Raw genomic sequence first — 26,236 nt, forward strand, 5'->3', positions numbered from 1 at the left:
GGTCTTGAGGTGCCTGAACCCCTGCCTATCTACCCTGCTGCTCAAAAAGTGCCCTCCCAGTATAGGCTCGGTTTATGTATTTTTCAATGGGAGCTACTGTTTGCCTCGATGTCTCTGTAACCATGACAACAAGCATCCGCCCTGCTTAAGTGCCCTCACTGCAAAGGGAAAAAAAAAATCTCCATGGTTTACTTTCATATTCAGTGTTCATAATCTTGTTATTCTTAAAAGAAGCTAAAAAAAGAAAAAAATCTGCTGCTGAGATGAGATAATCCCACTCATTTCCAATACTAATCAACTTGTATCCAGAATTTTCTGGACTCAAGTGTTATTTTCTTGATCCTACTGGGCTGATCTCTCTTATTCTGCCTTATTTCAGCATATTTAAACTTGTTCACAGAGAAATTGTGTGAAATAAGTGAAACTTGTTGGGATTAGCTCATCCCGGTGGCAGCTTTTTTTCACACGTTTAAGGACAAACAACTGATAATGAGGTGAAATTAGATTTTTTGCAGTGTTTGAGCAAAACTGACTTCTGTGGGGGTGGGGGCGTGGGGAGAGGGGCGGTTGGTAGAGGGGCAAGTCAAAAGATTAAATTTCTCCTCATTTTGGTATTAAAAAATGTAAACTTGATTCACTTCATATGGAGGGCGCTGTTTTGTGTGTCATCCTAATCATATTTTTACATTTTCACATGATTCTCTAACTCAGAGTGAGTGAACAGAGCAGATGGGGCTTTACTGTTTTGCTTGAGGACACTTTAAGCAGGAAACAGGGTCACTGACCAATATTAACTGCTATGGGCAATCGAACCTGTGACCTCTCAGTGTAACCTCTGGGTCGTTCTGCCCTCCCCCGCTCGGTCACCTGGCCTGACTGTGGTGGGAGGTGGGGAGAGCCTTTTCATGTTGGCCTAATGTGCTTCGCCCAAGTTGGCAGCTTTTCAAAAGGTGAGTGATTAGCCAGAGCAAACTGGGTTGTGGCTCTAGATAAGGATTAACTGGTGTGCAGCCTTTTCAAAGGAGAGTAATGGGCAGATAAGAATGTGAGTTCCCCCTCATCTTTAACGAGGGACATGCATTTAATAATTCAAAGGAAAATTCGGTCATTATCTAACCACCCTGATGTCGGTGAAAACTCCATTAAAGTGTGTCAGATCACCAAACACAGCGAGTTAACAGCCACATATCAGTCTCAGCTTTCTCACAAACTATTGAACTCAATGGAGCTCAGGAAAAAGGCATGAAACGTCCATTCGATTTCTCCAAACAGCTTGTGCTGCATAATCCAGGTGTTGTGAAGCCAAACCAACGACTGCACGGTGATGCTTACCTCGTTATCTTGCTCTCACTATTTTTTCTCACTGCCGATGCTTGTTTTAGCGAGCACAGCAGGGGCGCTGCAGGGGCGCACAGTGGCATTCGTTTGGCTACAAAACACTTGGATTACGGCTGCACAGGCTGTTTGGATTGGAGACACTCGCCAGGCGTTTTGTGTCTTGGCCTGGAGCTGTAACTGGATAGCCCCTTTAACGTCAGTGGTTTAAATGTAAAGTCCCACCAAATGGCTCATTATGGCATAGCCTATATTATGGTGTGGGGATGGCACCTTGCTATGTTTTTGATAATCTTGCAAATGTCACTGGAGTGTGGACCATAGATAATGATGTTTCATTTTGCGGTGGGCTACTGCTTTAATACCCGTAAAAACTGAAGGTTTTGCTCATGGGAGGCTCTGTACCAGGGGTTCAGTGGGTAGAAATGTAAGTTATACCATCGCAGTTAAAGGCCTCATTCCCACTGGGGTTGTATAAATATATGCACTCTGTACGGTTAGCCAATTTAGATTAAAGACCTGCTAAAAAGTGTATATATCAAGGCATATATCATAGTTTTTTGCTGGTGAAATTGTCCCCATTCAAGCTCACAGGCCTCATCTTGCGCTGCTGGCATGCAGACGGGTTCGGTAAGAGAGCCAAACTCTCACTCAAGGTCAGCACACACTCCCACTGACAGACGCTGCCTCTCCATCTAGATGAAAATGCTAATGAGAGAATTTTCATCATCGGGGAGTCATTGACTGCGATGTCCCCAGCGTGAACCGGACCGAACTGGCTGTTTGGAGAGGTTTATGGCTCTTTTAGATGACAGGAGAGAGCAGTGAGCTCAGCACATTCACAACTGCTGCCTGCTATGTATAGACCATTATGAGAATCTGGGTGGAATACTGAATGGAGCACGAGGCGAGGAGGCATCATAGATAATGCCAACGAGGCTCCTATGGGTGGCTCACAGAAATAGCATGTACATTAGAGGCTCTAAATGCTAGAAAATCAGATATTATAGATGCTGTAGATGAGCCTGCGCTCAGTTGTCTGCAATGGTATACCACAGATATCAACTCAATCGTAGCCACCTTAAAGAAAAACCACTGTAGGAACCCAAAATATCTCTCTATTGCTCAATAGACTTTACTGTGATATATGGTAGTTTTCTGTTCTGTGGTGTCTCTACACTATTCCTGAAGAGACTTAAGTTGTGTATGGGGCACTCAGATTTGAGTTGACACTGACCTTATTTTCCCTTTTTTTTTTTTTCTTTTTTTTTCTTTCTTTCTTTCTTTCTTTCTTTTTTTTTTTTTTTTACACCAACGCCAGAACAAATTTTAGCCAATAAGAAAGGCGTCCCTGAAAAACGACCAATGACAAATGGGAAAACTGATGCTCTCCTTTTTTTTTAATCTGGCAGTGATCCCTGTTTTGATGCTGCAGTGGCAAATGAGGCGAAGTGCCGTCAAGGTATACACATTGTTCTACGATCATGTTTCCGGTTTCAACATAGAGCTGCATTCATCTTTCAAAATAAAGGTTCTTGACTTGTGTCACCCTAAAAAAAATGACTGGTTGCTGTGCTGCAGCCTTTGCTTGGCGTGGTCGAAATTGGTGGTATTCATATAGTATACAAATTCAGCTTGTTGTTTTATGCATTTTAAGCAGACTGACACTAGTGAATGAAGGAGCCACATGCAATCATTTACCAAAAATTAAAAACAGTGTATATTTCAAGATCTCATCATTTGGGGGGATTTTATAATTGCTGTTTATGCCCTTTTTAAAATGTAATTTACTGTATTTGAAATATTTTTTTTCTTCCTGACTTAAATATAACAGGATGTAATAAGTTTATTATTACTGCATATGTAGAACATTGATGTGCCACCTAAACCTGAATTTACTGTACAGGCTTAACGCACTCTTAAACTAAGAACCATATACTCAGTGTGGTTATTTATTTACTCATTTATTTATTTATTTTTACACTGACATAGGAGTGTGGGGTGTGTTCTACCTCTGATAAAAGATATCCTGAGGTTGTGGGATTTACTTTAATAACTTGTCATTTGCATGCCATTCAAAGTCACATTAAAAAAAAATCTGTTAGTATTGGAGGCCCCTTTGGAGGCACTTTTTTGTATTCTGAATTCTTCAAATTAAAACGCTCAAACACAGGTGTCATGAGCACACCAGGACACCAGGAACGACAGTCTTCCAAATATTTTTCCAGATAGATAGATAGATAGATAGATAGATAGATAGATAGATAGATAGATAAAAATGGGCCTGAACCCCAAATTCAGCTATGCAGTGGAGAACAGACAGGTGTCTTGTAACATTTGAAAGGGGATTTTTTCCCCCACTCCAGGGTCAAAATTAAGTTTTTACACAGGCATTTCATGTAGTCAAGTGCTTGCTTTTATTTTGGAAACAGACAGACCGGAAGTGTGCGGATCGCGCAGGCAGCTTCACTCCGTGTTCTGCCTCGCCGCGGAAAACACATCCGACTAACGGGAAACAATTTTGTTTGGTTGCCGGAGGTTATGTTGCTGCTATTACTGCCGAGGAACTTCCAGGAAATACCACTCTATTATGTGACTCTAGAAACCAGGATAAAAACAATTTCGGGTTGAGGATGTCTCAGCTAAATACGCAACGAGGGAAAAGGAGAGGAAAGTAGTTTCTCATTTTTTCAGCTGTCAGTTAGATAGCTAACGGTCGAGCTGAAACTCGATTAGCTCGCTAGCCATAGCTGTACTTTGTAAATTTACGTCAAACAAAGTACCGAGGCTCCCATTTATTAACTTTTACCAGGTGTTCCAGATGTGATTCACTCTAAATTCGTCCTTTATTTTCACAAGGGGGACTTTGTGTTTATATTAATCAGTATTTGGTTTATTCTGGACGCTCTGACCGGAAACAGCATCTGTTTGCGTCCTGTCTAGCTTGACAGTGCTGGGTACATCCCAGCAGCACGTATCGGTAGATTAGCTAACGTGGGCTAGCCTGTTATGGAAGAAGCACAACTACTGTGTGGCTGTCTGATAAGAGGAGACTGGTTGGGACTAGTTCTGTGTCGTGATTGGGAACATTTGACGGTAACTTCATCAGGAAGCCTTGCTGGCACACGTCCTGTTAATTGAGAAATAATACAAGACCGGAGCGAAACCACGGGACGCGCAGCATTACAAGTACAGTATGGACCCGACAGCTGCAGGTCGGATTACCCGTCGTCGTGTTTAGCTATCCGGCCAGAGCAAACGGCTGCACCTCCGGGTCCAAACACCCCCGTGTTGAAGAGACGGAAATCTTTGTTCGGTTTTCATGGGACACAACCGGCTTTCCCCTCTCCCTCGTCATTGTTCTCTCGCCGTGACAGCTTCCCCGTCGCCCGATACCGACTGGCGCCACGGTTTTGTGCCTCGCATGGACTCCTAGTTTTTGGCTCTCCTCTCGCACAGCCGTCATGTTTGCTGTGCGCATCGTTACCGCAGACTACTACCTGGCCAGTCCTGTTAAAGACTTGGACGTCTGCTATTCTGAATTCAGAGAGAGCGAAGCGAAGAAAGTGCCGGTGGTGCGGATCTTCGGGGCAACACCTGCAGGTCAGATCTCTTTCCTCTGCTTCTTGTGTTTTAATCTTTATTATTTACAGTGTTTGTGCTTTGCAGCGCTGGGCAGCAGCAGCGCACCACGCGGTTAAGCGGCTGTAGGGGTTTGGTTGCAAATCCACACGTCTGAACTGTATTGTTTTGTAAGAAATGTGACCATCGAGCATGCAAAAGGCAGATAGGAAGACGATTTGGGTGTTGACACACAGTGCCAAGCTGTGCACAACGCAGCGCACCTGTACTGCTTTGCATTTGCATTGCAGCGCCGGGAGTCCTGGCTGCTTTGTTTTCAGCCCTCTCTGCTCCACCATCGCACTGGGTGGCGAGCACTTTTACCTCACATGGATCGGCATTCAGCCTCTGGGTCGACTTGTGCTCTCTATCTGCCATGTGCAGCACAGCCACCATCCCCCGTGGTTTTTTATTGTGTTTGCGGCAACCTGTGGCATTTTTTTTGGACACCAGCAACATGCCTCCACCGCTTGTAGCTCTCCTTCGTTTGCAGCTTAATAGAAGAAAGGGAGAGATGAGCTGAAACTTTATTGATCCCCATGGGGAAATTAAATCTTTGTAGCTACAGAGAAAGACATAGGATTCAAGCAGGGAAAGGTCATTTTGAGCTTAAACAATAGCAACAAAAACAAAATAGAATGTAAACCGTGTGCGAACTCTGTAAAAAATGTGATTTTTGTGCTCTATGTAAGCATGCATAAAAATAACAACAAACAATAAAATATGACGGTGTACATTCACTATGAATTAATTAAACGATTATGAATATGTCATTCATATATATGCAGGTTATAACAATGAGGTAGACATATGAGAGCTGAACAAGCCAGTGTATGACGGTACAGAAATATACTTGGTGTGTAAATGTGCACTGCATCCATATTAAGAAGACTGCAAATGGCCGTATGTATGTACATTGAGTGCCTTGCAGATGAGCGCTATAGAGACGATCCATGCATACAGTAGGTGCAGATTTAAGTGTATTCTTCAAGGTTTGGAACATCCACTGATCTCTGATAAAGCCATTAAAACCAGGCATTAAGGGTATAGATGTTATCCAGTGCACATGCCACAAAACAAAAGAATAATTTCGTGCACAATGGCACAATACCAACACCCTTGCCAAATCCTTTGCCACTGTCCCTCCCCTCTATTTGATTGATGCTTTTATTGCAAAACACCTTAGCCAAGCTGGAGTGCATATATTAATAGCAGGGGTAGTCTTGAGTGAGAAAGTGGGAATCATACCTGTAACCCAGGCTCTGCCAGGGTTTGCTTTTGCCTTTGTGCTGCCATAGATCAACCCAGCACCAGCCTACAGCAGGCTATAGCTCATTCAGGCTTAAAGGATTTGGAGCAGAGAAATGAATGAAGGACAGTGGGTCAGGTGACGGTGTCAGGTCTAATTTGGTTCTCTGCTAAAGCCCACGTTCACATGCGGTCACATTGATATTACGGGCTGCACCCACTGTAGCAGAGGCAGCCGTGACAGCTTGTCAGTTGACTGTATGTTGACTACCCGGCGTCTCGTCAACGCTGATTCAACAGCAACAAACCCACTGCTGCTAGGGAAAATGTGAAATGAGAGCAGCACTGTTGTTAATCTACGCTTTACAGAAAAAAAACACTTGCAAATGTAGGGAAAACAGCAATAGTGATTTTAGCTCATTACACAGCCAGTAGCTTCAAACAAACAATGGTTGAAGATATTTCCCAAAGGTGCTGATAATTCTCTTGAAGTGCAGATCTCTCTTGTAGTAACCAGGAGCTAGTCTGTGATCTATCTTTGAGGATTTTTTTTTTTTTTTTTTTTTTTTTTTTTAAATCAGGACACTTGCTTCTGACCTCTGTATAAACTCACAGAAGGGCTGTGATTTTTGGGGTATAGCTGTAATGCAGTTGGTCTTTTTTTGTGATATCACCATTGGTGTGATTTGAAAAGATGTGATTATTAATTTCTTTCCTTAAGCCCTCCCCTGTTCTTTCTTTCTTTCTTTCTTTTTTTTAACCAATGGTTGAAATAATACCTTTCAAAATAAAAGCCTGTTCATGGGCTTTCCAGAGAGTTAAACAATACTAGATTTCCCCCATTCAGTCATCGAACAGTAATGCCTGTGTATGTTTGGCCCATCGCTGCTGTGCGATGTTTTCTACAGTCATATACGCAGCCTTCCAAAAATGTCAGTCCCTTTAAATCCTATCTTATTGGTAACATTTAAATGCGGCCTCTTTAAAGGATGCCATTCCTCCATTAGGCCTACATAAAACATATTGAAAGCATTAGCTGATTTAGAGCTTACTTAGCTATGCACACACACATACACACAATAGTTTGCATTGTTGCTCTGCTGTAATATGTGGTTCAATTTGCTTCTCTTTTGTTCAGTCTCTTGGGTTTTAATAACAACACAAAAACATGTATGAAGTTTTGTGGGCCATGGTGGGATGCCTTGCAGAGTGGATAGTTGTAAAGCAACTCTTATCAGTTTGTGTGTCACTTGTGGCGAGGCAAAGACAGTTCAGGCTCTGTGTTTTCAACGTAAAATTACATCACCATCTGGAATACAAAGAAGCAGAGGATAATCTGTCTTTCTTTATTTTTAATGTCACGTGTGCCTCCAAGGGGCCTGTTGCTTATAAATTGGCCACACCTACTCATAAAGAGTTGTAGAAATTCACTTTTAACGCTTTCCTGTATTGCCTTCATGCTCAGTTTCTCTGTCATTGAAGGTCGTCTGGCTAGAAGGGAAGAGCTGGGAGAGCAATTTTGCTTGTGTCTGTCAGTGTTTATCAGTGTATTTATTCTGGTGTGTGTGCGGTCATCGGTGCATCTCTGCCATGTGGCTCTTGCCTCACCGCCAGGCCTGCACATTCCCTGTCCTTCCCTGACCTAAGCCATGCACACTCCCACCAATCATCCCTGAGTAATTTGACACCACACTTCCTGCTTTGTCCCCCCTCTTTTTGTTTGCCTTCAGTGGTCCAGCCTCCTGGGTCATGCACGCACACATGCTCATTCCTGGAAATGGGTGATGGGGGGGAAAAGCACTGAGAATCCCATTTGCTGTGAAAACTGCACTCGTGATGATCAGTATCACATTATGTGTTTTAATGGCCTGCATGATTTGAGTGCTGGCGGTTGAAAACTAAACTCCCAGCATGGTAAACAGCCAGCCGCTCCCACACTGTGTTGGTATTTCGCTGTAACCTTTTGAGGTTTGACAGCACTGATCTCCAGTCTTGATGTCTACAAGCTTGGCCTGGATCCACTGACAGGCGTTCAGTCCCATGACAGCAGGAGGTACACTGTTTTTCGTTTTTGCTCGTGCTTTCTTGAGTGTATGTGTGTGCATGCGTGCAAGAGACGGGGGGCGTGGGGGGGGCTGCATGACCAATTGACCTGAATGAGGGGTCAAGCAGTGAAGCACAGGGAGGAATAAAAGTGAGGGCCTCGCCTGCCTCTTTCCCCCTCTTCCCCCCAGGTTTACCTCTCTCCAGGGGAACCCTTAATGCCATCTAAAGGAATTCCTCCTGGATCCATTAATAGGATAATAGGCGGATTCAAAGGACCGGGTGGCTCATTAGGCAGAAGGTCATTGTCCCCATAACTTGTTTACCTTCCTCTCTCCCTGTTGGCTGAGCCGGCTCAATTATCATTCTCTAACTGTTGCTCCAGTTGCCCCTAATTACTTGACGATAGAGTGTGATGGGTGTTTGTTGATGGTTTTTCAAGAGTGCAACTTTCCCCAGTTTTCCAAGTTTGTCTCAGAGAGTGTGTGGTTTACTGTCATGTGTCAGACAGAAGAGTTGCAGGCCTTGTCGGTGAGAAAGGAGTGTTGCAGTCACTGTAGGGATTGTAATCTTCGCTTTTCACTAATCCCCAACCTGTGATGTTATTGTCTAGAGATTGGGGCTCAGCTCTTTGTCAGGGATTTTTAAAAGATAACTTAGAGGTAGGATTGTTCTGCAGGATTTTGGATTTGGGGACTCGTAGCTATGAGAATCACTTCAGTTGTTAAGTATAATAAATATTCAGGAAGTTTTTTTTTCTTGGTTTTGTTGGTGTGTGCTGACTGTGAAACTAAGCAGAATTTAATAGCATTTGCCTGGCAGCTGATGGCAATTTTTCCACCTTGTGGTTGTGCTTACTCTAAGTATATGAATACAGCATGGTGGACAGCTCTGGGAGAAAACTACAGGGAGAGCCTTTATTTCCATTATTAACGATTTCCTTATTACCTCATTTTATTGTCCTGCACACTCTGACTCACTTACTCACTCACACACTCCATTTCTTACATCGTTACCTACAGTGTGTCCTCATTGTGTCCTCATTGTGTTTCTTGTCTGGGCCCTGTACTTCACTTTATAGGTTTCCAGTTCTTTAGCAGGCCTCACACAGTACAAGGGAGCAGCAACACCTCTCCTGTACTGTTTTGCTTGTAGCGTTTCCATGCCCGTCATGTCTCTGTTGCCTGTTGCAGGGGCCCTACAACATCCAAGGCATTTCCGGTGTGCTCTCTGGTTTCAGAAAAGCTTGCCCAGACAGAGTCGCTGCAGGGCTGAAGGGCTTTAAAAAGTAAACAGGCAGTCAGCCCCCCCTTTTCACTCAGGCCTTAGTGAATCAGATGTAAATGTGGGAGGGACCATACTGAATGCCTTGATACCACAGGTGGCCTTTTGTGGTGGATTACAGTGCAGAGAGGCTGAATAGCCTATGGCTAATGAGCCTCTGAGGCCTGATCCATGTGGCATTAGAATGGGAATTTTAACTAAATTCATCACTGATTAGTCTAAAGTTACCTATCAAGTCAATCAGTTAGTCTAAAATACAAATGTACCAAAATGTAATTTACAGGTCTTCTGTCTAAATGGCACTGTGGCTCAATCATAACCTTTGTGCCAATACTTTTCCCCCTAGCTCAGTAGTTTTCAAAGTGGGGACCAGGGGCTTCCAGGTGGCCCCTAGCAAAATGAGGAATAGATTTCACCAGTTCACTAAAATTGTTATATTTTAAAAGTGTGAGTGATTATTTAAACACTGTTTTAATGTTACCACCAGTTTTTAAGTGTGACAACTAAATGGTTACAATTACAACAGTAGTACTTAACATCAACCAAAATATCTTTTCATATTAGGGTCTGTGGGCAAAATCAGTTTAAATAGGGATCTGTGACTTGAATACATAGGAAATCACCTGCTCTTGTTGACCCATGTAGTTGTGAGATAAAGTAGTTTGCCTTTTCCCTGTGGATGGGCTTCCTGCTCTTGTTCCCTGTCTCTGTCTGTCAGCCTTTCTGTCTCTTGAGGTCAGAATATAAAACTGTCCACATGCTGCGGTGGCTGTTGCATCCCAAACTTTTACCATCCACTTTCACCAGTTTACCACCCAGCTTGGCTTTTGGAATAGAGGAGAACCTCTGAATGATAATGAGCTATGCGTCAAAGAAGCGGTTGGCAGGCAGAGTACACAAACTAAATGGCCACAGCCAGATGTGAGCAGTATTCAGCTGGTTCCTCTCTGCTTGAGGAGCTCTGCCTGTACAGTAGCTGCCTCAGTGTCCTTGCTGCTGCAGAGACCCAGTCAATCTGATTGATGGCTTTAATAGCTCCCTCTGGTCCCTCAGAGGGTATCCGAAGGCGTTGCTGTTGAGGGCATGGGCCTGACACTGCAGCAGCACTCTTGTCCCGAATGCATTTTCTGCCACCTCAATTCAAACTGAGCCAAGTGGAACGGCTGATTTTATATAACATCTGTAACTCTTAGATATCTTTTTTCCACCACTGGATAGCTGTTCCTTATTTTGCAGGCTGACTTCAACTGTACTTTTTCACGTTAGTGTATTGATTCCCCAAAGAAAAAAATTCTCTTCACTTTCTGTCCTCCACAGGTAGGACCAAAGCGTAGGGTCAGCTACCACTGTTGATTCAATGATGTAGTGTCTTGCTCAACGACACTATAACAGCGTGGATCCTTTAGTGTAAAAATGAAAAGTGTAAAATGACTGTTGAACCCTTTTAAAAATGATTGGTCTTTAAGATGTAATTGGAAAGATACCATTTTACATAGAACGTTTTTTAAGAAGTGCAAAAGCAGATACAACTGCATATGATACATTTTTCACAATTGGGGAAAAAGTAGGAAAAATCAAAGGCTAGATACCCGCCTGTAGCATGTCACATTCATGGGCACAGGAAAATGAATGGTCTTCCACTCAGCAGCAGTAAACACAGTGTGTTCATGTCACATGTGGCTAAGCCTGAGTCCAACCACCAAACTAAATATAAGCATTTTCTTTTGTCAGTAGTGGTGTAATTGTTGTAATTACACCAAATGTTACATGTCAACATTTCTCGAGCTTTGGGATTAAAAAGACCTGGAACATGCACCCCAGCTCTGAACTTCTGATGTAGAATTGTCCATTTTAAAAGCACCTATATCCAACATCACGGCTAAATAGCGGTGATGTGGATGCAGGTAATAAAAGATCAGAGTGTGTGAGCTAGAGGTGAAGCTGCATGCTAATTAGCTGGGACATCTTTTCAGATAATGGAGAAATCCAAAATGAGCACAAATGCACACCAAAACACCAACCCGTAGTCTCAACCCTCAACACTGCATAATTAAAAGTATCTCTGATTTTCTGTAATTGTTGCCACTCATCTTTTTCAGCAGACTACCGCTTGTCCTGCTGAATTGTCTGAACTGAAGGCACCATTTTCTGCCCTGTTTGATATGGCATGGCTAGCAACCAGCTTGATCAATAGGGGACGCACTCTCTGCCCTTACTAGTCAATACACATCCGCTCTGCTGCTGCCATGTCCAAAGAACTGTTGAGTACATGCACTTGACTTACAGAGAGCACTGTTACTTGCTGACCATAATGTATACTGCAGCCTGCAGCATGCCAAGTACTCCACCATGTGACATGGTGTTTTCCACATGCATTCAGACAGTTCTGATGGTTGAGGAGTGGGATGGTTTTTAGTGCCTGATTGTTGCTCAATTAAACTGTAGCCCATGTCTCAAAGCATTGTGGTTAGTGTTTTATAATCTGTATGTTTTCTTGTTAGTGTTCTGTGTAGTTTCTTTCAGGGTTGGAATGCATAAAGCTTGTAAGTGTTAATTCTGTTTCACTTGGGGACATACTCTGCCCTTGCTAGTTGCTATTCAGAGCTTGTGGCCAGTTTTGCTTTATTGTCAGACCCTAGCTTTTTCATCTGTGGTTCAGCCAGGTTTTTCCAGGCTCTGCAGATGGTTGAGCCACTGACGTTTTAAGCCAGACAGGCCACTGCACTGCATAACTGTCCAGCTGAGAAAAGGCCGCCCATCTTAAGGACAATCATCAAATGACAGTTTAAGATTGCTGATTAGGCTAGGAATGCCTGTCCTACCCATCTCTCTTTTTATTTCATTTCTCTGCTGGCATCATTGAGCCACAGGCTATGCTGTGTCTGTTGATGGACAGCCACATGTAGTTAAAAGCTTGTCCTTAAAAGCTAAATTAAAATGTAATGCCTGCCCCAACTGCATTATAGGCCACTAGGACATGCAGGCTGCGACAGAGCAAGGCTGTGTGCATTGATGTTGTCTTGTTCTCTGAGAGCTGCATGCCAGACAGCTTTGCCAATGAGGTAATGTGATTTAGTTCATCTCCAGGGTGAGCTGGATGCCCACTGGTGATATTGGGGGGCAGGAAGTACTTCCTCTTTTGATGCAACTTCATGAAAGACCTAGTGTTTGATGTGGAGTGCCTGGTAATGGGGGGCCTGCTGAGGGTTGTTGCTCAGTGGGGTTTGTAATGGGGTCCCATTCTGGCAGCACCTCTCTTCCGAAGCAGGTATGTGTAATGTGGCTCTGTGTGGTCTGAAGAGAGCGGCCAGTGTTGGCACGTGGTTTTGGGTCATTTCAGGTCCCTCACTCAGTGTTCAGCTCTTCCTCTTTCCTCCTGCCCCATTGTCCCTGCAGAGAGAGAGAGAGAGGAGGGGCTCCGTTTCATCCATTGAGCCTGTGAGAGAGACTTCCCACTCTCAGTTCCCCCAGGGCCACTCGCACTGCTGCAGGAGAACGCCGCAGTGTTTCAAGGCCGATTAAGACCTTGTTTAAAAAGAATGAAAGAATTTGGCAGGCGCTTTGAACCTGCCATGCTATGCCATTCCGTATGGATGTTAATGACCCGTGTGTGTGTGTGTGTGTGTGTGTGTGTGTGTGTGTGTGTGTGTGTGTGCGTGCACAACACACACACACACACACACACACACACACACACAAAGACAAACAAACCATTTATGTTCTCATCCATAGAATTAGAGGTATCTGCACATTGGGGTGGGGTAGCACTGCCATCTTTTCTTACTGAAATAGAACAGCCCTTCAGCAAATAAGTTTTTTATCAACTCGTTGTGCAACTGGAAAATTGGGAATAGTTTCACATCCATTTACAAAACATTTAGCATGATAATGCCTTTGAAATGACACTAAAGTAGTTTGTACCATCCACTAAGAATACAAATGATGCTAAATCATTAGCATGTGGAACATTGATGGCATGTAGTTAGGCATGTGGGGATAGACTCAACTTAGCCATGTCCCCATTTGACTCGTGGCGATATATTAATAATGCCTAGGAAACCCAATGAGCATTACAGTTGCACTTTGACCTGCAGTGAGCAGAAGTGACTGTGGTTTGTGGTAAAAGTTCAAAGAGGTCAGCATAACACTTACTATGTCTACATGCGCACAAGAAGCCAGATAATTGTGAGTAACTGGGTTATGGCAGGAAATAGAGTAACATACTCACATGTGTTAATATACACTGATAACTCAAAACCCACCTATACATCTGCTCCACCAATAGTTGGGTTTTCCCGTCCACCCCTGATGTTCTCTGGACTTCCTCTTCTGACTTGTAGAACAGGAGATTTTTACTGTCCATGCTGTACACTGTGTGTTCATGTTTGTCATTCATTTATTATTCATTCATTCATTCATTCATTATCAGGGCTCGAAATACCCACCTGCAATCTGCAATTTGCAGAAAAATTTTGAGATTGCAGAAAAAATTAAAACAACTTTGCAGGCAAAAAAAATCCAGGTAATTTTGTCCTTTTCCACCCAAGCTGGCTTGTAATAGGGCCAATAAAGAATAAAGATGGTTATAAACAGTTTTCAGTGTGATTTCAACTTAATAAAATTTGCGAATACCCGTAAAATATTTGGTGTGGAAGACGCAGGTAGACTTTCCGTGTTGTAAAACTACCTGGGAACAAGCAGCTCTCCTTCCTGGTTTGCTGTCATGTGACACTTACGTAGTCAGCACTCCAAATCGTAGTCAGCACTCCAAATATGGAAGAAGCCGCTAAACTCAGGTAAATGCATTGAAGTTGGCAAACATCAGAGCCCTTCAGAAACTCACGTCAAGAAAGAAAAGTCCCGAATTGAGATTTGAAATAATCAGTCTTTAATTCACACAATGTAAACTACATTCTTAAGATATTCAAAGCCATGTATGATGCTGTTGTTAGCTTTGCCAGGCTAGGTAGGTTATAGTAGGGCAGGAATAACGGCTTGGGGATTTGCAGAAACTTTTTCCAGATTACAGAAAAAAATTTTGGAAAAACTTGCAATTTTGCAGAAAACAGGAAAAAAGTATTTCGAGCCCTGATTATTGTCATTCAGAAATCACAATTATAAATCATATAATGATACAAGCAGCATATTTCGATTTTGTTCACACTTGGGGTAAGCCGCTGAATTTTTTTCAGTTGAGTGTTGCACATCCCATCCAAGGCCACAAGATGGGAAATGCAAGTTTTCTGAGAAATGGCTCACCCATCTAAAATATAATAAATGACGAGGGGCGCCCAATAGCTCACCTGTAGAGTGTTAACCATGTATTAAGGCTATGTCATTGCTGCAGTGGCCTGGGTTGGCGAAGGACCCTAAAACAGACAAACGAGCATGGTGCAAACTGTGAATTAATTTGATATCTCTGACATGAGCAAGGCAGCCATCACTGGTCATGTGGAAGGGAAACAGCACAGTGATCTTGTGAAAGCTTCACTAGCACCTGGTGTCATTTTTGTGCCTCATCATCTGTGATGAAGCCACCAGCACATGTTGTAGTTGGAATATTTACATGCATGATAAACATATAGCTATCAGTAGTCAGTAAACATAAATCTGAAAAAAATCCTCAGTCCATCAGACAAGATGGTAAGAAATGGGCTCAGTTCACAGTTCAGCACTGGCTGAGAGAAGCTGAAGAGGTTAAACTCCTACCAATATTTTGTGGCACAGTGGAAAGTAGATCAAGCAATTAATTTGTTCAAATGATGCGTAATCCAGTTGGTGTAACATATGCTATTTGGTAAACTCTTTCATCCAAAGCTCTTTATAGCACAAAGAATATATAGATTTGACCATACATGCAGTATTAATGCATTGCTCATTCATCTGCAGCCTTGTTAAAAATTTACCATTGTTTTAGATGTATTTATTGTGACTCTGCACTGCTGTGAAGGAGGATGCGTCCCTCAGTGTGTCCCTGAGGTTTAAATAAAGGGTGGTTTATGGGTTTAGACATACAGGATGGAGCACTTGAGCTGTGCAAAGTGTCCACTCTTTTATAAGCTGCAGTCCCAATACCCTCCCCCCTCTTTCTGCTGTCCCTCTTTTCAAAAGGATTTTTTTATGTGAGACTGCAGTGAGAAGCAAAGGGTCTTTTTGATCAATCTTTAATTCCATTGCAATGTACAGTCAGTTTGAGGGCAGGCTTATTAAAACCAGGAGGGAGGGGGAAATTCTGGAAGCCCAGGTCTATAAATAGCACAGCTTGTGTTTTTATTTTTTATTTATTTCCCCCCTCCCCTCTGTGCTTCTGTCTGTGCTGTTAGGGACCAGGGCAAGCCACTGACTAATCAGAACTGTCTGATGACTGTCTCGAGTTGTCTTTTGTGAGACGACTTTACATTTTTGGATTCATTTTCCCCTCCGGCGTCAGAAATAAAACCTTTTTCTTCCTTGAGGAGTTCTGTCTAGACCTGTTCGTTATATCCCCCCCCTCTCTCTCTCTCTCTCTCTCTCTCTCTCTCTCTCTCTCTCTCTTTCTCTCTCTCTCTCTCCCTCTCTCTCTGTTCTCCCACTGTAATCTGCTCCAGTCACAGCAGTATCTCAGCTGCAATTTAGTGCATGTTTTTCTGTGTGTGTGTTTTTCTGCTTGTGTTTGTGTCAGTCGAGAAGGAGGGGGTTAGAGATTGAGAGAGCGAGAACACATGTGATTCTCACTCGCCCAATGCACCAATCGAGCCGCCGTCGCTACTTCTCGTGATGTGTGGCGGAGAGAGAGAGAGAGAGAGAGAGAGAGAGGGAGAGACACGCCGTGAATATCAAATTTCGTTGAAGCTGAGAAAAGGAGGGCAGGCAGAGCTGGGAAATTCTCCTGTTGTCTGGCAGGAGAGCACTGCCCATGATCGCACACACTCACTCACACGCACAGACACACACACACACACACACACACACACACACACACACATACACACACATACACACACACACACACACACACGCACACACACACACACACACACACACAGACAGAGCTTTTCCTAGACTATAAAACAACAGCAGCGTGGCAACCATTCTGCTCTGCACAATCTTCCATATACACATTAATGGGATCCATATCATGCTTTCCTCTCTGCAGTTCCTGTTGTAATGTCAGAATGGGATTTTTCAGAGCTCAGGATTTCAGGTTATTTATTTATTTTACACTAAACTCTCATTTCTTTTCACATGGAGATATCTGTTTTTCCTACATCCTGCTTATATCCTCCTGTGTCCTTTTTCCTTTATTGACTCCTGAGGTTTTTTTTTTTCTCATCGCTTTCCCCTTTCCTTCCTTCCATCCATCCTCCTCCTCCTTGTCTTAGGCTGCTCCATATTAGATCCACCAGTCCTGCTGGTATGAATATCCAGTAACTGATGTGCTGCATTCAGCAAGGCTGCTTAAGATGGAGAGACACAATATGCTCAATTCTGTGTCTCCAGTAATGAGGAGAGGGAGAGATTTACATAACGCGTTATATAATGGAGTGCGATGTCGTTGAAACTGGCCCCCTGTTATCAAATAAGCTTTATGCATTGGTGGCTTATATATGTAGAGATTTACAGCACTGGAGTTCTTTTGTTCCCATTGGGTTGACTAACACAAGCTTGGATTGGATTGCAGTATGCTGTCAGAGCTCTGGACGGCTGGAAGGTGCAGTAAAGCCCTGCTGTGTGTCGTTCGATGCCACTGCAGCCTGTCCTCTTTGATAAACGTTGCTGCAGAGAAGTTGTGTATTGAATGTGTGTGTGTGTGTGTGTGTGTGTGTGTGTGTGTGTCTCCATATGTATGTCAGGGTCTCTGTATGTTTGCCTGGCTTCAAAGAGGCCACACACACACACACACAGTGGCTGGTGTCTTAGTAGCTGCAGGCACCCTGAGGATTTCCTCTCTGCTGGTCACAGTCTATAGCTCTCTCTGCTCACTTTCACTCTCGCTTTTACTTGCTCATACTTGTGCAGCTGTTCTCGACTTCCACTCATCCTCACCACCCTCTCTGTCTGCCCTCTCATCAAGTCCTCTTCATTCCTTTGTTTTCTTCAATGTGCGCTACCAGCCCACACCCCTCCCACCCCCTTGAATCCTCTAGGGAGAGAACGATATGTTGTTGTTTTTGGAGCCTGATACTGGTATTCATTATCTTCCCACCCATACTGGCTGATACCAATATGAATTTTTGGAAGAATCATCATACAAATGCGGGTGGAAAGCAGGTTTCAAGTTTTTCAGACTTGTCTTCAGGTCACTAAGTGAATGGTCATGTGATCTGCATTTTCAGGCATGTTGTGTATGGACGGAGGTTATTTCTGATGCTGATAAAATGCTTGCATGGGCATTTGGAGATGTAAAATAAAAGCTGTGAAAATATTAAGTTGCTTACTACTGCCATTTAAATAGCTCACCCATAGAAAGATGTCCTTCCAGTCTTGCAAGCTGTTTTGAATTTGATCCAGTTTGTACATCACAACTGCATAACCAATAGTCACTGATCAAAAACGTGCATAACACCACTCCTTCACCATCCACTTCTTCCCAAAATCTGTTCCCAGACCACCTTGTGGGTTTACTCTGGTTTGCTCATGAATATTTATTACTAACGTCTGCTTTTCACTGAAAACTGACTTTTGTGTGTGTGGGATGGGAAGAAAGTAGAGTTCTCATCGGGCCTGAAAATTAAGACCCGACCCGACCCGGGCCTGACTGGGCCAGCCTGAGGCCCGACCCGACCCGACTAATTAGACGAACTTTAGGCCCGACAGCCCGATAAAGCCCGAAAAAAAAAAAAAAAAAAAAAAAAATCGCCAAATTCGCCATTATTTAACAGAGCCGGTCGGCCGCGGCACCGGGGCACCATCAGTCGGTATCAGGCGGGCCGGCCGCGGCACCGGCCTGCATCAGGCAGCTCACCTGTCAGATCCGGCAGACCTGACCGGTGGGCGCGGTATCGGACGGTGCCGCGTCCGGCCCGCCTGATGCCGACTGATGGTGCCGCGGCATGTGCGGGTCAATACGGTAGTCTAGAAAACTGGAGATTTTTTTTTTTTTTTTTCTCGTGCGCCCCCAAGTAGATTGCGCCCTGGGCAGTTGCACTGCCCATAGCAAAAACCGTCCCTGCTGCCGAGTCTGCCAGCACAGCGGGATACTGCTGCAACTCTCTCTCACTTGTTTGTGCTGGGCTCGCACAGCTGGTTGTCTGTCTGTCACTGAAAGTTTAGCCTCCAAATCCAATCCAGTCTCTCACTCTCTCCACCAGTCACATAAAAATGAAACGTCATAATCAATAACAGAACACATAATTCTATTTTTTTATTAAAAAAAAAAAAAAAAATCCCCCACAGAACCCGAAGCCCGACCCGACCCGCCCAATTCACGTAAATTTTAGGCCCGACCCGACCCGAAAATGTCGGGTCGGGTCGGGTCGGGTTGGGTTCGGGCAGAATATGAGAACTCTAGAAGAAAGGCCTTCAGAATAGCTAAGTAAAAACAAATAAACACAATTTTTATTGTTCTAACCATCACAGAAGTGTGTAATGGACATGCATAAATGGTACAAATATGCCTGTAAGTGTTAAAATGTGAGGCCTTTAATGGCATGGTCTTAGAGACAAAGGTCACAAAAAGGCCAGGTCTTACCACCAGCCAAATATTTCCACTAACCGCTAATGTCAGGTGATACCAATAGTCTACTAATATAACAACCCATCCCTAGATTTCCTCTCATCTTCCTATGCACTCTTTCCCCCCCTCCTCACCCTCAGGCTCTTCTGGAATGCATCCACACAGCATTCCCTGTTCCAGCCAGATGTGTGTGTGCGTGCATGTGAATGTGTGCGTGTGAGAACAAGTGAGTGTTTACAGCTGGATCTAGCTTGGCCTTTGCTCTAACCTTGTCAACCTCTTCCCTCTGTGCCCCTCTTTCTTTCAATCTAAAAGCTCTGTACACCCTTTAAACCGCACTCTGCCCTCTATACCCTCCTCCATCCTCTCCTTTATCTTTCAGCGGCACACACATGCCTGAGCATTAAGATGGCCACACTCATTAGTGAGAGCATACAGAGAGGGTGTGAGTGAATAAGACAGGTCCTTTCTTTTCTGGATTGGGATAGTTGTGGGGGTTGTTGGACTTTTTGTCCTTTCAGGCTTCCTGCTGATTGCTGGTTCTTTTACCATACATAGTCTCAGGTTGATGATATTCCCCACACTGTCTCCTTACACTAAATCTGAGGTCCTGTTGTTTCTGTCACATGTGCCTGCATGCACTTCTGCAAGTGTGTATATGTATCACCATGTGTATCGTTGGTGTGTCCCTGCACCAATGTCAGTTTATTTTGCTTGCCGAAAAATTATTATAAAATGTTTTCTTTTTTAAAGGCCCCATGCTGTACACATTTTATTTTAACTGATGATATCCCTGCAAGATGTATTTGTGGTTTTGAGTACCTGTGGGCTGCTAAATATAGTTTTAAAGCTCCTCTCTCTTGCCTTTCTCCCAGAGCTCTGGCAGCATGGTTCGGTTAGCCAATCAGAAGAGAGAATCAGCATCTCTCCACTGATTGGCTAACTGTTTTCTGAGTGACATGTGGTCAGGCCAATCGCAGGCAAGTAACTGAAACCTACGCTGCTAAACAGTGCTAACTGGTTAACAGGAATTATCATCTTATATAGATCTATAAGATTGTCATGGCTACCGCTGAGCGTGCTGTTGTACGACCGCACGTTTGAGCCCGACTCAGATCCCGAATCACAAATGGCAGGAGACACCAAACCACCTCAAATCAGTTTATTACAGGATGTTTCAGAATGGTAAGTTATGTTTCTTAAATATGTTGTAACGTTAACAAGCAAATGTCACAGTACGGAGTAACGCTAATCAAAATAACAATTTCTGGTAAAAGTTAACGTGTTTTTGCAAAAATGAATGTGAAAACTCCATTGACGTAAAGACAGTCTTAGTCACTATCCACTCAAGAAGATGCAAGGCTACTCTGTATTCTATACTCTACCTACTTGAAAATTTAGCAAACACCGATGGTTCAGAGTCTGGCATTTTTAGTTGTGATGAACATTTGTGTGTGAACTTGTTGCCTGGGGAGCAGAGATGGGCTGTGGGCGGAGTCACCGTCTTCATGACATCATGAAGTAACGGAAGTGCAATCTGCTTGTTTTACAGGGAGAGTTTAAAAAAAAAAACGGGCTGTGTGCACTTCTCCATTTATCACAGGTTTAATGCATGGGACAGTATTTATGTTGCCCCAAGACCTTCCCTATCACGTGAAAACAACGAAAATTGCATTTTTCATGCCATGGGGCCTTTAAAAGATCTTTTTGGCATTTCTGCTTTATTAGGCAGGCACAGTAAAGAGAGACAGGAAAGACACACAGAAATGGGCCTGAGCTGAAATCCAACCCGTGGCTAAGTGGCTAAGACTAGCCTCAACAGTGTATGGTAAGCGCTTTACACAGTGAGCCACTGGGGTACCATGAAAATGTCTTTTCTAAAAGCTTGAAAAGAAGTGCCTGAAGTGACACTACATTTTGTTTTCTGTGTGTCCTTACTTCATTAATGTTCAACCAGCAAAATCGTCTGCCCCAGAGACTGATAACCAGTGCAGATTTGTTGTTTTCATATTGAAAGCCTAATGTAAAAAACAATTCTAATACGTCTGCTAACACATTATTATGCCTTCTAGGTAATACTTCATCCCAGATACTTGTTAAGTGTTTTTTCTTGTTTGAGTTTATGATATTGCGATCTGCGAGGGAAATACTGAACTCTGGTTGTAGACACTCTACTAAAGTAATTGTTTTATCATAAAACAACATACTTTGTTGTTTTATGATAAAACAAGGAGCCGCTATTTCAACTCAACATTACAAAATATCAGGTATCCTAGTAATGTAGTTGGCCAGTGCACCTACTGCATAACTGTTTCATCTTTCCTGTTCGCTGAAAAAAAATCTCAGGGAAAAAACATATTCGGGTCATTAGATCACAGTGTTACCAAAACACGATGTTTCCATTATAGAGCAATAAATATTTGGGGGAGTTGTGGCTCTGTCGAAGGCTTGTCTTCACTCATTGCCGCTCAGCGACCCAATATGTCCTGATATGGAACACATTATTCGCTCTGACTGGTTTGACTGGCACTATGAAAAATTTAAAAGATAAATTATTGAAGCGGGTCAGTCAATGTAGTGTAGGCGCCCCGCCCCCCCAACAGACACCCCCGCCGAGAAATTCACGTTGTAGATTTTTAAATTCAAGTTGTAGATTATTTTTTAATTCCATGATTTAATTTTTATTTTAACCAAAAGGACCGATAACGTGTTCTTTTTGTTAAATAAAAACGAACTGTAATTGTGTTGCTATGGCTTCGTTACATTCATACAATGCATTTCTACTCTCTTCTGCTCTGCGACGGGCGGGGCTCCCCCCTTGTCTTCTCTCACAACACACACATCTGCACTCACACCGGTGACACAGACACACCCACCCACACAGCGGAGGAGAGAGGGGAGTGTTGCTGACCGTTACGGTGAGAAAAAATGACAATAAATGAACAAACAAAAATTGTAAATGGAAGACCGGGGGTCTCCCTGGCTTTGATTCAGGATGGCTGTCAGACTGTAGACACTGCATGGCTATACAAGACCGAACACGGTGAGTAAATGAATCAATGAATTATGACATCATGACCCGCTACTGTGACGTATGCACACCCTGTGACGTACGCACACACACACACACACACACACACACGCACACACACACACACATACACACACTTTTACCTCCCTCCATGCATTTCAGTTAAATTGGATATCACTAGACCTCTGTTGTATAGATTTTTTGTGTTGTTGTTGCAGTCTAATTGAATTAAACCCTGTTCTGCCTCCTTCCGCTGGTCCCTCTTTCTTCCTCTCTGCATCATTGCTACCCTTTACTCTCAACCCGATTGCTGCTTTTTTCCCTTCTTTCCACCCACCCACCCACTCACTTCTTCTCCTCCTCCTCCTCTTCATCCTGGTACGCTGCAGTAATAAGGGCCCCAATAGTGGCATGTTCATCTCTCCTGTTGCTGCCCTGCTGCTGTCCTCAGGCTGTGCTTGGCCTACAAGGCCTACACTGATGGTCCCCATATTATGCAGAGTGCCTTGGCCACACAGACCTGTTTTTTTTTTTTTTTGTCTGCACAGAGGAGGAGTTGAGTTGAGGTTATGTGGGAATAAAATGTCCTGGTTCACAGGGTTCTTCCTGTAAACTCTTAGCCTGCTAATTACTCCTCTCACTGGACGGGCTGCTCTTTTGTCTCAACGCCTCTCTCTCTCTCTCTCTCTCTCTCTCTCTGTCTCTCTCTCTCTCTCTCTCTCTGTCTCTCTCACACTCTCTCTCTCCCTCTCCCTCTTTGGTCATGTCACTTGCTCTCTCAACCTCTGGCCCAGACTCTTACTTGTTCTCTTTTCTTTCTCTGCTTGTTTCTAGCATCTTCTCACTCTCTCATATCTGTCTGTGTCCTGATCTTTATTTCTCTTGTTTTTTCCCCTCTCTCACACTCTCCCCTTTGTTCCTGTCCACTGTCCAGCAATCTGTTTTTGTTTTGTCTCTTTCCCTGGCCCCGTTTCTTCATAGCCACTCTCTGTCTCTCTTTTGCTCCCCTCTCTCTCAACTCTATTACTGTCCATGCTCTGGTAATAGGGTTTGATTTCACACCAATAGAGGTGAGAGGAGGGTGAGGCCACCAAATAACAGAGGGAGGAACGGATGAACAAGTGTCTGAATAGGTGTTACCCTCAGCGTCACCTCTTCTCAACCTTTTGTTTTGCTTTTTGCAGTCTGGTTTTGAAATTCAAGATTTGAGAATGTGAGGCCAGATCTGCACAGCACCACTTGGATATTGTCTTAGTCGTAGTGAGGGATATGAAAAGGTTGTAACTTTGCTGTTGCGTGGGTTTTAGTGAATCAAATGTTTGAATATTGTCTAAGAGCAAGTCAAAACCTTTAGAGACATATGTAAATCTACTTGAAATGAGGGGTTGAGGTGAGGATTAAGTCCTTCCAAATGCTTGTGAACTCTGGCTGTGGTTCGTAAGGATGTCTACTCTGCTTTGGGAGATAGCCAGCTATGTTTTCAAAGTCCAGTGCTACATCAAATTTTTTTTGAAGACAAAACACTGGAAGCTGCTGGTGAGATGTACCAGCCTCTGTGGTTGGCAGAAAAAAAGGTTCCAGCCAGACTGCTCCTTGTATTGCCTCATAGTACAAAACAATTGTCCTCATTCACCAATATCTTCCTAAGTTTTTTCTTAAATTTCTTTTTCAGAACTCGTAAGATCCTAAGAAAAATCTACATGGGATTCATGACGAGTTCTTAAACGAGTCCCCATAAAAGCAGATGAGACTGCAGGGCCGTGTGCACACAAGCAGACACAGAACCTGAACAAGTTGAGAGAAGTCAAGAATGACCAAACACAAGTCTAAGGGCCTGTTTCCTGGTGTTAACAATCATCCTGAGAAATCTGTATACAAACTGACATCTCTAAGTACAGGTGTAAACAGCAGCAATGCGTCCTGAGTGAACGGATCCCAGAACGTATTCGGAGGTAGCCTGGGACACTTTTGTCTGCATTGCATTAGAGGTGTAAACAGATATGTGTCCCAGGATGGATTAAAAGTCCGCCTACTAACCTGACATCCTCTGTCTTGCCGAGCCCTGTACCCTGACATTGGCCAGACCGTTAAGCCTACTTTTCCAGTAAAAAAAATACTTACCTGACTCTGGCCAGTGCAGCTGCACTGTCAGCTGATGGGCCAAAAGCAAACTGAAGTGCAGATTGGCTATACATCAGCTGGTTAATGAATAAAAACTCCCTTTAATAAGATTATACAATAATTAAGAGGCTGGAGCACCAGACACTGGACAGATGTTTAAAAAAACAAAAACAACAACAACACTTCTATAACTCTGAAATGGATGTATTGCTGCAGAAAGTAAACACCAAATCACCTGTCATATATTTTTATTGTGTAAGAAAGTGATCACAAAACAAGTGAGGACAAGTACGGGGACACATGAACAGACAGCACCGTCACACGCACATGTGCACGTGCAACGGCATGTCAAGAGACAGCGTGGCAGGGGATGCTGCAATGGCGCAACAAAGCTGAAATCCTCCAGTGTGCAGAACCCAGAGCTGTCATGTTTAGCATCAATAGTAGATATAAAGTAACAGAAAATGAGATGCATCTGGAGAAGGACGCACAACTGATGAAGTTACCAAAAAAAAAAACAAAAAAAAAAAAACATCATTTGAGCCCCAATTAAGAGTGCTCTTGAGTGTGTGTAGATTCTGTTCTTACCTGGAACAAATCTCAAATAAGAAACCAAGGTGAATGGCAGAATCTGCTTGAAAACTGGGTGGGTTTTAAGTGGGTTTTAAGAACAAATTTGTTCCTAAAAACAGTTGGTGAATGCGGTCCATTATTTTCATTTAGGTGTTCAGAAAAACCCTCAAAGGGTTCCTGAACTGTTTGATCCACTGGGAAAACCCTGGTCACCCAAGAAGAAGTTATGTTTGCTTTTCCTTCAACTCTCTCTCAACTCCCTGCATTGATTGTGTGACTCATATCTCATTTGCTCTCCCTCTTACTCCTGCTGAGGCGACTGGAGACATGATGAAGGCTTTGATCTGTCTCACATGATCTGTTTTCAACCTCTTATTCATTTATCCCGCTCTCTGAACACTTCTGTTCTTCTTTAACGGTGGCCCGCGTCACTCTCATTAGCATTCTTGTCTCAGATCTGCACAGTACAACTGCATCTTTGACTAATGACTACTGAACAGCTCCACTGGAACAATTGAGAGTTACATGCCTTGCTCAAGGACACCTTGATGGTAGTTACTGAGCAATGTGAGAGCATTTATCAGTGGGTGAATATTAAAACCAAGAATGCCATGTCTATGCTTGTAAAGAATGTTCCTCCCAAGTTGTCTTGGTGAGAGACCTCAACAATATGAGAAGAAAGGACATTTTTTGTTTGAAATGGACTGTGTAGTTGAAGTTCTGCCATCACTTATCGCTTATTCTTATCACTTAAAATGCACAGATGTTTACTATCCCAGGTGTCTCAAATGGCTTTTACTGTAGATGATAGTAATGTTTGGATGTGACGTGTTGCTCTTTAAAATGAATCTTCTTGCTTGTTCTCATCAGTTGACCATCAGATTCATCCTCAGTATGCAAGTAAGCTCAAGGGATTTAATCCACCCTCTGTGTTTGTGTTCTTTTGTTTTGGAATGCTGCTTTGGCTGTTAGATACTATATCAAATATGTGATGAGCAATACATGAACGCACAGGACATACTGAGACCCGTGAAGAACCCATTCGCTTCCCCTGCTGAGATTTTCCCAGCCATTTGTGGATTTGAACCGGCATTTATGTCTGGCTCTGTGGTTGCAATCCATGGTGTGAGCTGCACAGCTAGAAGTGGTCTGATATCAATCTGCACAGTCTGCCTCCTTCTGGTAGACAGCACACTGCTACTCATGCAGGTCATGTCTCTCTCTCTCTGTACACACACAATCTCATGCGCTCCCCGTTTGATTAATGTGACTGATGCAGTTTGGAGCGTGGAGGTGGGGGTTATACTCTGTGGGAGGCCGTTGAC

General features: G+C 43.4%; 1 protein-coding gene across 2 annotated transcripts in view; it reads left to right on the plus strand.

Annotated features, from left to right (window-relative positions):
- The first annotated feature begins 3,874 nt into the window (after nt 1-3,874).
- Nucleotides 3,875-26,236, plus strand: part of rev3l (REV3 like, DNA directed polymerase zeta catalytic subunit) — an 84,115-nt gene continuing 61,753 nt past the window's right edge. For both annotated transcript variants that reach the window (XM_030047722.1, XM_030047724.1), the window contains exon 1: nt 3,875-4,938. In XM_030047722.1, coding sequence (XP_029903582.1) covers nt 4,800-4,938 — 139 coding nt within the window. In that variant the 5' untranslated portion in view covers nt 3,875-4,799. The remainder of the gene's footprint in view (nt 4,939-26,236) is intronic.

The sequence above is a fragment of the Myripristis murdjan genome, chromosome 24, assembly GCF_902150065.1.
Source record: "Myripristis murdjan chromosome 24, fMyrMur1.1, whole genome shotgun sequence".
NCBI classification, from domain to species: domain Eukaryota; kingdom Metazoa; phylum Chordata; class Actinopteri; order Holocentriformes; family Holocentridae; genus Myripristis; species Myripristis murdjan.